Source organism: Scyliorhinus torazame, chromosome 17 (genome assembly GCF_047496885.1).
Source record: "Scyliorhinus torazame isolate Kashiwa2021f chromosome 17, sScyTor2.1, whole genome shotgun sequence".
Classification (NCBI taxonomy): Eukaryota; Metazoa; Chordata; class Chondrichthyes; order Carcharhiniformes; family Scyliorhinidae; genus Scyliorhinus; species Scyliorhinus torazame.
This window is the reverse complement of record NC_092723.1, coordinates 103,727,696-103,740,985: the sequence shown is the minus strand read 5'-3', so window position 1 is coordinate 103,740,985 and position 13,290 is coordinate 103,727,696. Positions and strand designations below refer to the sequence as shown.

The 13,290-nt window shown below is 45.1% G+C and overlaps 1 protein-coding gene across 1 annotated transcript in view; it reads right to left on the bottom strand.

Annotated features, from left to right (window-relative positions):
- The window catches only part of metrn (meteorin, glial cell differentiation regulator), a 54,503-nt gene extending 42,377 nt beyond the window's left edge, over positions 1–12,126 (bottom strand). Inside the window, exons 1-2 of the mRNA XM_072480820.1 lie at positions 11,827–12,126; positions 9,130–9,581 (exon numbers count right to left, since the gene is read on the bottom strand). Of these exons, the coding sequence (XP_072336921.1) occupies positions 9,130–9,581; positions 11,827–11,927 (553 nt within the window). The 5' untranslated portion in view covers positions 11,928–12,126. The remainder of the gene's footprint in view (positions 1–9,129; positions 9,582–11,826) is intronic.
- Positions 12,127–13,290: the final 1,164 nt, after the last annotated feature.

Here is a 13,290-nt window from a genome sequence, read left to right as displayed (position 1 = left end):
GTGTAGATATTACTGTGTGTGTAAATAAATAGTATTGACTTTGAACTAACTAACTGGTGTATTGGCTCTTTGATCATTATTCGGGTTTGAACCTTGTGGCGGTATCAAAAGATACCTGGCGACTCTAAAGCAAACGTAATTATGATTAAGGAAGGCGACCATATTGACCGCCATATTCATAACCAGAGAAACAGAGCAACACTGGGGAACACAGTAACACAGTGGGTAGCACTGTTGCTTCACTGTGCCAGGGACCCGGGTTCGATCCCAGCCTTGGGTCACTGTCTGTGCGGAGTCTGCACGTTCTGCCCACGTCGCCGTGGGTTTCCTCTGGGTGCTCCGGTTTCCTCCCACAAGTCCCGAAAGACGTGCTTGTTAGGTAAATTGCACATTCTGAATTCTCCCTCAGTGTACCTGAACAGGCGCTGGAGTGTGACAACTAGAAGATTTCCACAGTAACTTCATTGCAGTGTTAATGTAAGCCTACTTGTGACACTAATAATCTTTATTATTATTTCCTAAGCACCTTGCTTTACTAGACTTTGGCACCAGTGAAATGCCTGTTCATGTCAAGGTGCAGCAGAAACCTGGCAGTGTGGGTTAATATATGGAAAAAGAGAGGTGGCCTTATATGATTTTCATTTTATGAAACTGTCCATTTAAACAAAAAATATATTCGGATAGCTTGGCTTGCCGCAGTTGACTACTTACTCTGAACAGGGCTGCTGGAACCAGTCAGTGAAATCTGAATCTAACACAGTCTGAGAGCCTCCCACACTGCATTTGATTTAACAACTGAACTGTAGGTAGAGGACTGAGAACAGTTTTGAGCATACACCTTAAGAGGAATATATTGACCTGGAAGAGTAGAGTGTAGTGTAGATTTACTCGAATAATACCTGCACTCCGAAGGTTAAACTACGAGGAGCAATTACACAAACAAGGGTCAAATTCCCTGGAATTTAGATGGTCAAGGGGTGATTTAATTGAAGCATTCAAGATATTAAGGGGAACTGATAGGATAGATAGAAATTATTTCTGCTGATTGGACTGGAGGGAACAGACTTAGAATTAGAGCCAGACCTTTCAGGAGTGAAATTAGGAGACATTTCTCAACAAAAAAGGGTGATAGAAATTTGGAACCCTTTTCAACGCTCGATAAATTGTTAGTTTTTTTGTTTTAATTTAGTGCACCCAATTCATTTTTTCGAATTAAGGGGCAATTTAGTGTGGCCAGTCCACCTACCCTGCACATCTTTGGCTTGTGGGGGCGAAACCCACGCAAACACAGGGAGAATGTGCAAACTCGACACGGACAGTGACCCAGAGCCGGGATCGAACCTGGGTCCTCGGCGCCGTGAGGCAGCAGTGCTAACCACTGCGCCACCGTGCTGCCCTAATTGTTAATTTTAAAACGGAGGGTGTCAGGTTTTTGTTGGCCAAAAGTGTTACGGAACATGTGGAAAAGATGGGTATACTAAGTTAGGTTGCAGAATAGCCATAATCTCGCACGAAGACTGAAATGATCTCCTCCTGCTCCCCGTACCCCTCTCATATGCAGTTGGTTCTGAATATGCAGCCATGGTGCAATCACAGGATCAAAGAAAGGCGGCGAAACAGGAGCAGAAGATGCAGCTGAATACATAAAGGACGATGTGCTCACATTCGGCTTTAATTCCACTGAAATTAGTTCTAGTTCAGAAAGCTCTCTCAACCATCTTCTGCAAGTATTTTAAGTCTTGGCTGCTAAAGGTGGAACGGAACAGTGGGAAGGTCAAAGATAGACACAATGTGCCTGAGTTAGAATTTTCCAGTTGGTTTTGAAAGAAGTAATAATAATTCAAACGATGTTGCTATTTAGCTATCAAGCAGCAAAAATAAAGCTTAAAATATATCTTTGATACATAGCAGGAGTAGAATACCCTGGCTGGATAACAATGCTTTCACATTTTCAGAATTTTAATTGTGCAACTAATTTTAGTAGTTCAAGGAATTAGACGTGCGTCTTGATTTTTCCAGCTATTTGACTGTGAATGTTTTTTTATAATTTGCCAAATGCTGGGAAAGGATGTTGATGTTGCTATATAAATGATTTATTTTTGTAAAATTGTCTGAAAAAATTCAGCATCACATCGTCCATCGAATTAGTAACGGTGGGGAATGAGTGCATTATGTATAATAAATTCATAAATACATTTGTAAAAGGATAAGTTCACAATTTTGAAAAAAATCTTTACCTATTATTAAATGGAAGGTAAGAGAACAAACCCTTTCTATATATTCTGCTGACACCACAAATAAATCATTTCACATGTTTGTTTTTTAAAATTTCTAATTAATTTTATTGTGGCGTTAAAAAAAAGGATTTATTTTATACTGTGCATTTTAAATGCAATTATAGTGTCACACAGAAGTAACACTGACCTCATATTATCGATGTTGCTTCGAGTTTGCGAGATAATTTGGAAAATGTGGTTACATGGAAGGAAAACACTAATAGGCTGTTTTGCACTTTAAGCTATGTTGAGGAAAGCTTTGCAGTGGCAAGATCCACAAATCTTATTTCTACCTACTTCCTCCAAAACAAACTAAAAATCTCAAAACGTATGTGCACCAGGTTTTTTAAAAAGCTAAACAAAACGACATGATGAAATACTTGACAATCGCCATGGCAACTGTACTAATCCTTAATCTTTCATGCATCTCAATAAAAAGGCAAAGTTCTGTCTTGGACCCAACACACTGGGCTATTGTCTGTGCCACCACAAGGGTGCTATTGGGGTTACAAAGACAAGAGCATTCTTGACCCTAATAATGCACTTGTTCTTCGGAAAGGGAGGAAAATTCTGTCCCTGCGTCATGGGAAACAAAACTGGGGTGGGATTAAAGCCTTGGAAATACCCATTTTCAAGTTGATGTTCAGACACACCTGGCTGTCCCTGTGGACGAGCAACGTAAAGGCTTTCACTGCGCTTTCAGGAGTGCAAAGTGGAACCTGGAAGAATTGCTGACAGTGCAAAGAATCTCAGACCACACAACCGCTACTGTTTCAAGCTTCGTTCAGTCCAGGAAATAAGTTTTACATCCAAAATTGGATCAAATACTCCACACTTGGAAATAGAAACATCTTTCAGTGCTGTCATGTATAACTACCAGATTAACCCCTGTACAGCAAAACTGTAAAGCCTCCATTGCAAACAATCTCCTTTTACTTTCGCTAATAATAGCGGGAAGTACATACGAACAAACAGTAGATTACTTTCTGAAGTGTTCCCCATGATGACTGCTTAGCGACCAGTTCCAGAAATCACTGACCAAGTGGAGATTCTCCCAGTACCAAAGCCTTATAATCTAATCAGAAAAATAAAGGATTTACACGCATTCTCTTGACCATAGTCAATTGTGTATACTTAAGGAATTTGTAAAATTGCCAAGCAAGTTGTGAAAAAAATCGAAAGTTGAAAACAGGATGCTCCTGAATTAGACTGCAGCTTGGAAGGACTTGAAATAATTCAACAGAAAAACTTTGCAGCATTGTAGGAGGGAAGGCCCTATTGAAATCCCAATTTAAAAATGCTCTGCTCAGGTCATTTGTAGTTTTCTCCAACAAAGAACAAATAGTCAGAAACTAAACTGACGATAGTTTCTGAGAACAAGATCATAACCCTGAGATGTGCTGGAACATAATCAATTTTAATCCTAGATAAAAATAGTTTCAGAAAAACAGATTGAGACAATTAGAAATATTGTCCTTTTGGATTTTACTTTCCAAGCTTCTCTTACAGGAAAAGAGGCCCATAAGACATAGGAGTAGAAGTAGGCCATTCAGCCCTCCGGATCTGTTCCGCCATTCAATGAGATCATGACTGATCTGATGTGATAATCCTCAACTCCACTTTCCCACCTTATCCCCATAACCCTTGATTCCCTTACTGATTAAAAACCTGTCTGTCTCAGCCTTGACCAATTGTATTTCACTTTTCCATGGAGAAAGAATTGGGGTTTTTAATTAGGAAATTTCTCCCAATGGGTCATCATCAGGTTTATGAAAACTTGAAGGAACATTTCTCCAAACTTTTTATTTCAATTAAGTCGAGGTGAAACTGTATCAAATTAAAGTAATGTCATTGATCTCTCAAGCCCACGGGGCAAACTCTCAACTTCTACTCCATACTGGACGTTGGCAGGCATATTGAACATCACTGACATTGTTTTTGTTCATGATGGTCTGCTTCACAGCATTTATTTATATTCTTTCATGACATGTGGGCATCTTTGGCAAGGCCAGTGCTTGTTGCCCATCCCTGACTGCCTTGGAGAGCAGTTAACAGTCATCCATGTTTCTGTGGGTCTGGAGTCATATGTGGGTCAGGCGGGGCAAGGATGTTAGGTTTCCTTCTCTGAAAGATATGAATGAACCATTTAGGTTTACATCACATTTGATGATGATCACCATTAAAAAGACTAGGGCCTGGACTTCACTGAGACAGGTCGATTCGGGAGTCCTTTTAAAAAAAACAAATGGTGGGCAGGTCCCCATTCTGAAATTCCCAACCCCTTTTCTGATTTTTGGGAGTGCCTTTAAAGTGTGCGGGCTGGTTCCTGTCAAAATCATGCACCCAATGCTCCCAACCTGGCCAGCTCGATTGTGGGAATAGGCATCACCGGCTCTTCCACAATTTCCATTGATTCAGGCTGGGATTTTAGAGAGTCACGGTTCACGACCCCTCAAAGGAGTCATGAAGCCGAGTCTGCATGAGGGAAGCTTTTGAAAGGTTTGTTAAAAAGGTCGCCCACCGCCATGCACTCAATGCCAAGCTATGGCACTTCCATCCGCATTGATTCTAGAAAGTGCACATCAGTGAACCCTCTAGTGTACAGTAGTATGCTTTAAATTCAGCGATAACTTCCTCCTGTGTTTAAATATAATCTGTACTACAAGCTAATAAAAGTATCATCCGGGCCCTTTAAAGAATCAAAAGCCAAAAAACACAAAACACTTGAAACCACTTAACTTGGGTGTACACAAACATTGTACAATTGATAGTAGAGGGCCTGAGCCAGCAACCAAACAAGGTTTCCTCTGGGGAGCAGGTATTCTAGTATCCTACTAGCTGTCTGGGCTCTCAGTCAAGCATATGACAGTGGGTCAATGGGCATGATAGTGCAATAGATTAGCATAGGGGACATGAAGGGCCATAAGGAGTTGGTGGAAGGGCAGAGCTTAGCATAGGGAACATGAAGGAACATAGAGGGTGGGTAATGAGAGAATTTTCCCAATTCCTCCTACCCACCTCAAGGATGCAAATCAATGCCCAGCTTTCAATTCCATTGAATTTAAATTCCACCAGCTGCAGTAGTGAGATTTGAACCCGTGTCCCCAGATCATTAGGCTGGACCTCTAGATTATTAGTCCAGTGACATTATCACAATACCACCATCTCCCCAGAGTGAACAGAAGGGTCATTAATACAGTAACTTTCTAACCTGCAACCATTTTAATCCTCCCAGGTCATTTCCATTACCACTAGGCACCACATTTCTAAAGTATTAATGAGCTGTAAATCATTTTTGGATATTGGTGGGATTCTCCGTCCCTGAGATGAAGTGTTGACGTCAGGGCAGGATTAGTGGAATTCTACAGCAGCAAAACTGGACTAATTCACCGACTTTTAGGTGGCTAGCATCGGCATTGTATGGAACACAATCGATTCCTATGAGAAACGGTGCGGGATTCGCCGGTTTTGGGATTGACACACAGGAAGCTGACAAGCTGCAGCAGCATATACACGTCACTCCCCACACACACCATCCCAGCCGACAAGATGGCACTGGTTGCGCTGGAGCGCGCCCACCCCGTTAATGGGTCGGCTGAGGCCAGAGGGCACCTGGGGGAGGGGGGGGGGGGGTGACCTGGGGGTCACCCATACGACCCATGGCACGAAGTTCACAGAGGGCAGTCAGCGACATGCGCAGCTGCATGGCTGCCTTGCAGGCTGCGGCAATGGTGTTCCGTGCCCGCCCACCCCAACCACACAGCCCACCTCTCGCTATTTCCCCTGGCCCTGGTAGAAGCCCCCGATTCTGGTGTCAACCAACAGAGACTCCCCCCCCAATGTCTTTCTCTCCTTCACTGCGTGAAAACTGATTGGAGGCGGAGACGTACCCTGAATGAAACTGAAATGAACTACAATCTTCTTTTCAAGGGATAATGGTGACACCTCCCCCCTCCACTCTTTTCTACACAAGTGTCAATCTCCTCATTGTAGAATTAATCAACATTCCCTGGACTATGTTGGTGATTTTATATCATCTCAAGGCGGAATGTCCAAAGACAGACAAGCTGGCTGGTTTTGCTCATTCACTGCCCTTTATGTTTGACAAATAGAGGATTGCTAATTAAGGGCAGACTTCGGGTTGCCAACCCTCCAGGATTGGCCTGGCATCTCCAGGAATTGAAGATCACTCTCCAGGACACAAGCTGTGTGTGACCCTGGAGAAAAATCATTGGGACATTAAGGTTTTTTTTATTTCCCTTTACCATTTATCACAATGTTGAAAATGGGGGGGGGGGGAGGAATGGCTGTCTGACTGACAGTCAAACATCGTCCAGTTATGTAATGAATGTTTTTGCTTTCCAATTGTGTGTGGCACAGTAGCACAGTGGTTACCACTGTGGCTCCACAACTCCAGGGTCCCAGGTTCGATTCTCGGCTTGGGTCACTGTCTGTGCGGAGTCTGCACGTTCTCCTCGAGTCTGTGTGCGTTTCCTCCAAGTGCTCCGATTTCCTCCCACAGTCCAAAGATGTGAAAGTTAGGTGGATTGGCCATGCTAAATTGCCCTTAGTGTCCAAAAAGGCTTTGGTGGGGTTACTAGGATGGGGGTGTGGGCTTAGGTAGGGTGCTCTTTCCAAGGGCTGGTGCAGACTCGATGGGCTGAATGGCCTCCTTCTGCACTGTAAATTCTATGATTCAATTGGGGTAGGAAGGCCATGCTTCACTACGATGAATATGCTCGCTGATGAAACACATGACTTTGTCTTTCACTGTGTTAAAACTTACTCCCGTTGGAGCGGTACCCTGAAATGAAAATGAATTGAACTACAACCTGCTCAAAAAATGTTATCTCCTTCTGGCATGGGGGGGATAGTCATGTGATGAAACCTCCAGGAATAGATTTAATCATAGTTGGCAACCCTAGAAGGACTGCAAATGCAGAAACTAGGAGCAGGAGTGGGCCATTTGTCCCCTCGAGCCTGCTTCACCGTTTAATAAGATCATGGCTGATCTGATTGTGACCTCAACTCCACATTCCTGCCGAGCACCCCGATAAACTTTGATCCCTTGTTAGCCAAGAATCTATCCACCTCTGCCTTAAATGTATTCAGTGACCCTGCATTCACCGCTCTCTGGAGAAGAAAGTTCCAAAGATGCACAACCCTCTCAGAGAAAAAAATATTCTCACCTCCGTCCTTAATAAGAGAGCGCTTATTTTTAAACTGTGACCCCTGGTTCGATGTCTCTCCCACATGGGGAATCTCCTTTCAACATCAATCCTGTGAACCCCATTCAGGATCTTATATGAATCAATAAGATCACCTCTCAATCTTCTGAACTCCAATAAATCCAGGCCCAAACTTGTCCAACCTTTCCTCATTAGATAACCTCCCATCCCAAGTAACAGTGAAGTGAACCTTCTCTGAACTGCTTCCAACTCAGTTTTAATGTACTCAGCACTGACATATGACAGGGAGGCATTGATTTAAAGGGAAGGGGCGGGGAATTTAGAGGGGTTTGAGGAAATATTTTTTCACCCAGCGTGTGGTGGAAATCTGAAGCTCATTGCCTGCAAGGATATTGGAAGCAGGAACCCTCACAACATTTAAGAAACATTAAGATGAGCACTCGAAACGCCGTCGCATCCAAGGCTACAGACCAAGTGCTGGAAAATGGGATTAGAGTAGATTGTTAATTTGCACATTCTCCCCATGTCTGCGTGGATTTCACCCCCACAACCCAAAGATGTGCAGGTTAGGTGGATTAGCCACACTAAATTGGCCCTTAATTGGAAAAAAAAATAATTGGGTACCTAAATTTTTTTTTAAAAGAGTAGATTGTTAAAATTAAATTACCGTGGAAGCTGGTATCTGAAACAAAAAAAGAGAGAATACTGAGCAATCTCAGGAGGTCTGACAGCATCTGAGGAGAAAGAAGCGAGCTAGCGTTTCGAGGGGCAGCACGGTAGCATTGTGGATAGCACAATTGCTTCACAGCTCCAGGGTCCCAGGTTCGATTCCGGCTTGGGTCACTGTCTGTGCGGAGTCTGCATGTTCTCCCCGTGTGTGCGTGGGTTTCCTCCGGGTGCTCCGGTTTCCTCCCACAGTCCAAAGATGTGCAGGTTAGGTGGATTGGCCATGATAAATTGCCCTTGGTGTCCAAAATTGCCCTTAGTGTTGGGTGGGGTTACTGGGTAATGGGGATAAGGTGGAGGTGTTGACCTTGGGTAGGGTGCTCTTTCCAAGAGCCGGTGCAGACTCGATGGGCCGAATGGCCTCCTTCTGCACTGTAAATTCTATGAAATTCTATGAGTCCGGTTGACTCTTTGTCAAAGAATAGATTGGTGTTTGATGGCTGCTGCAGATATGATGGGCTGAAGCGCCTCTTTGTGTGCTGTAAAACTCTATTCCAATGTCTGACTCTATTCCAACTGAGATGGATCAAGGGTCTTGAGCCTGCCCCATAGTGAAACTCACAACAGAAGCAGGGGTGGCATGGGGAGCAGTGGTTAGCACTGCTGCCTCATGGCACCGAGGACCTGGGTTCAACCCCAGCCCCGGGTCACTGTCTTTGTGGAATTTGCACATTCTCCCCATGTCTTCGTGGGTCTCGCCCCACAACCCATAGATGTGCAGGTTAGGTGGATTGGCCACGCTAAATTGCCCCTTAATTGGAAAAAAAAATGAATTGGGTACTCTAAAAAAAAAATTAAATTAAACAGAAGCAATGGTTTGGCAACCTTCAATGACGATGGACCGAAGGGCCTTTTGTTTGCTGTAAAAGATTATGATACCAACTGTAAGCAGGGACAGCCAATCCAATATATATCTACGTCACAGTATGGCTTCTTACTTTCAATCTGTTGAGGGAGCAGCAGTCCAGAGCTCCAGTCCCCGCGGAGTTCGTACTTAAATGCAGCAATGCGGCGGCTGATGTCCCTGTGAAGTGTTGACTGGATGAAAAGAGCCACCTTCTCACCGGCCAAGCGGCTAAAACAATGCACTTTTGCCTCCACCGCGTCCTGGTCCTCTTCCTCCAGCTGCTGGTGTTGATCCCGGACCAGTAGCTGCAGCTCCCCGTTCCTCTCCAGGTAGATTTGCGCCCCCCTGAAGTTCTCAGCTGGCTTGATACATGCCGTGATGCGGCCCCCGGAGCTCCCCCGGCTGGCTGGGGCCACCGGCCCCGGTGGGAGCCGGGGAGATAGGCTGAGGCGCAGCGCTCCCACTGGGTACAGCCACTCCACATCTCCCTCGGCACAGTGCAGGAAGATCTGCTCCACGCTGCCGGGCTCCTGGGATAGACCACTGCAAGGGAACACAAATGTCTATTAGATACACCAAATAAACCCAGCCATCTACTCACATTTTAAACATTGTGTGCAATGGATCTGTGTGGGTTACACTCACAACTGCATAGTTATTAGGATGGATAGGACACACCTAGAGTATAACCGATAACCTTATTTAATAGAATGATACAGCGCAGAAGGAGGCCTTTCGGCCCATCAAACCTGTGCTGGCTATTTGGGGGGGGGGGGAGATTATGCAATTATTTACAAACGCCTTTTTTGCCTCAATGCCCTGTTGATCCCCCCTCCACTATACAATGTACAATATATCCAATTCCCTTTTACTGTTGAATCTGCTCGTACCACCTTTCCATCATCCCCACCTCAAACACACATCTATCTATGCAGTGCCACCCCTCCTATGTTGTCAGTTGCCACTTGTTTCCAACGGAAACAAGTTTCTCCTTCTGTACTCTTGTCAAAAACCCGATAACTAATGGCGAATACCTCTTTTGAACCTCGCCTTAGCCTTCTTTGCATTGAGGGTGAGCTGCCTGCAAGTTATTGAAACTTTTATTAAACTACATCTGACCCCTCCTATCCCCAAGAATGGCGCAATGGGTGGCACTGCTCCCTCACAGCGCCAGGGTCCCGGGTTTAATTCCAGCCTTGGGTGACTGTGCGGAGTCAGCACGTTCTCCCCGTGTCTGTGTGGGTTTCCTCCTGGTGCTCCAGTTTCCTCCCACAGTCCAAAGTTATGCAGGTTAGGTGGATTGGCTGTGCTAAATTGCCCCTTAATGTCCAAAAATGTACAGCTTAGGTAGGGTTACGGGGATGGGGTGAAGGAGTGGGCCTCAGTAGGGTGCTCTTTCCGAGGGTGGGTGCAGACTCGATGGGCCGAATGATCTCCTTCTGCACTGTAGGGATTCTAATATATTAAAGTGCGCCATGAGCCCACACTAAGCAACTGCAAAAAATACGCAAATCCACCTGCTCTGACCTGTTCAGAATGAATAAAACGCAAAGAGTTTGAGCTGTGCAGGTACTTCTCGAGGAGAGTAAACTGGACAGAGCTATGTGAACGTCTAGCACATTTATTAAAATGAATTAACCTGCTAACAAGCACTGGTTGTGAAATAGTTTTCTCATTTGACTGGACTCTGTGCATTTATAACCAACAAGCTCACATCCATGATACGTTCAATGGAATAAGGAGCAACAAATACTCTGCTGGTTAAATCGGTCTCCCCACCCCCACGAGTTTTAATCTCCACCATCTCCCCCCAACACCCCCAGCCACCCCAGTCAAACCCAATGTACAAATGACCCCATCCCCTCCATCACCATCCCCCTCATGAAAAAAAAGTTACTTGCTCACAAAATAAGCGGATAAAATGCACAGTCGGTCCCACGCTCAGGAGATGCGACAGATTGCGATGGGATTCCGCTTGTCAAGCGCATCACTGCACTTCACCCAGTGGACAATAAAAGTTCGCGCCAACGAATAACAAAGGGCTCGCATTTTAATAAAAATGCTGAATGCAAACTCACAATTATGGCAACAAAACTCCCCCCAATGTGCAAACAGAAAGTGCAGCCCTAAAGGCTAAAACTCTTTTTTTTAAAGCCCTCAAGGGTCCCAATTAGCCCAGCGATGTTTTGGATAAGAATTGAAATGAGCTAAAGGAGGACTAACAACAAGAAGAGTTCAAGACAGGGTGAGGTCGGAATGCGAGGCAGTGAGATCAAATAGAATCGTTTAATTGATGCCCAAATTATCCTTTATAATAAATATTACCAGTGCATTAAACACATATCTCAATGTGTTCTTCCCAGATAGAATAATATTCTGGAGGATTCGTCCGGTTGCTCTTAACTGCCTTCCAATAAGATAAACAGATTTTAAAGGTCTTGTTGGAACGGTATAGTTCCCTTTTTGACAACAAACAGATTAATGAGAGTCTAGAATGTAAACCCTTCAGTTTTTCGCCAGGTAAATTTACAACAAATTACAAATCAGAGACTTAGAAATCATTTCTATTGACAAAAAAAAAGTTTCTGGAGAATAAAGTTTCACACCAGCCGGTGGAAATGTAGGGCAGTGTTGGGCAGGGGGCGCCATTCGTGGGGAACTTGAGATGGGGGGGGGGGGGGGGGATAACTTTGTCCCGTTTCTGACTGTTCCCCAAACATCACAATACAGTGGAGGGTTTTAACTGGTGCATTTGGCTGGGGCAACTTTAAAGCGGGCAACCTCCTACCTTCCTTTCCAATTGCACTGATCTACCGAGTAATCAGAATACGCCGCTTTCAGCAGGCAGAGTAGGAAAGTCCAAAGTGTGAAAGGTATCAGCAGAAGCATCTTCAAAGCCCGGGCGCGTAAAATCCTGATTTAATCAAGCGGGGATCCCATGAAAACTGATGTCCACCGAGGAAGGGGGTACACATGTGAACATGCTGGTGTCTCCGGAGGGCAGATCTGCTGCTTGCTGCCCTTTTCCCTTTCTTCACTGTGCTTCCATGGCCACACAGCTACCTCTCTGACAGACTGAGCAAAGGGCGCCTCCTCTTCACATTTGTTCCACTGGCCGGATTGGGCAATTGCATTTCACCCAGAGCCAATCAACGAGAGATGTAGATATCGCCGGAGGGCACGCCCCTTATCGTGACGTCCAGCTGCAACAACCCCCCACAAACACCGCACACTTAAAAGGGCAACGATTAGCGCTCAACAGAGCATTTCAGTCAAATTTCTCTTTATCGACCCCCCCTCCATTTAAAAAACAGCAGCGCTAATATTGTCCTGAGTGTGGAAGTGCTAGGAGATATAGCCTGGAGGACGATGAACGAAACTTGAGTCATAATATTCCTGAAATATTCGTTTGCAAGGGATGCTCTCTGGACCCTACCCGCCAAAAAGGGATCTCTCAGACTATTGTCCATCCAGCTGCACATTTACTCTCGGAACACGAACAGTAAGGCAGCAAGCCTTGTAACTCAGTGAAATATTTGATAAATCTGGAGGGGGGGGGGGGGAATATTATGGGATTGTCAATCTATCAACAGAATCTCAGCCACTGGGATATTCTTTCCCTCCCCCCAAAAAATACGCTCATAAAATGTATAAAAGTACATTGCAAAACACTTCCACTTGAAGATTAGAGTGCAGTAAAATTCAACTTGTCTGCGTACAGCATGTCCCACTCTGGGGCTGCCTCAATAATATAGCTCGTTTAACATTGATAATGTGCATTCCGTATCAAGCACACAGCCTGAGGAAGGACGCGACACAGTTGCCAGCATTCGCCCCCCCCCCCCCCCCCCCCCCCCCCCACACCACCACCACCACACACGCACCCCTCCGCCCATCGCTATGTGGTCTTAGACAGGGACCTCGCTATGTGGTCTGAGACAGGGTCCTTTCCCCATTGCGCCTTTGCATAGATTTTGGTTCCAGACTTTGCAATGTGCCACTCTGCGGCACTTGGTGGAGGACATGGGGCGGGGGGGGGGGGGGGGATTTTAAACGCTTAGATCCAAAATTGTTTCCCCCCCCCCCCCCCACCCCTCCAAATCAGACATCTCATTCCAACAAGACCGTCGCTGTATTTTACGACCCTCTGTGTCTGACCCGTTTCCAAGTGTAGCAATTTCAGATTGGATTTCATTTCATTTTTCATTTTGGAATATGAGTTACAGGATAAATGGGGGATGCTTTGATCGTG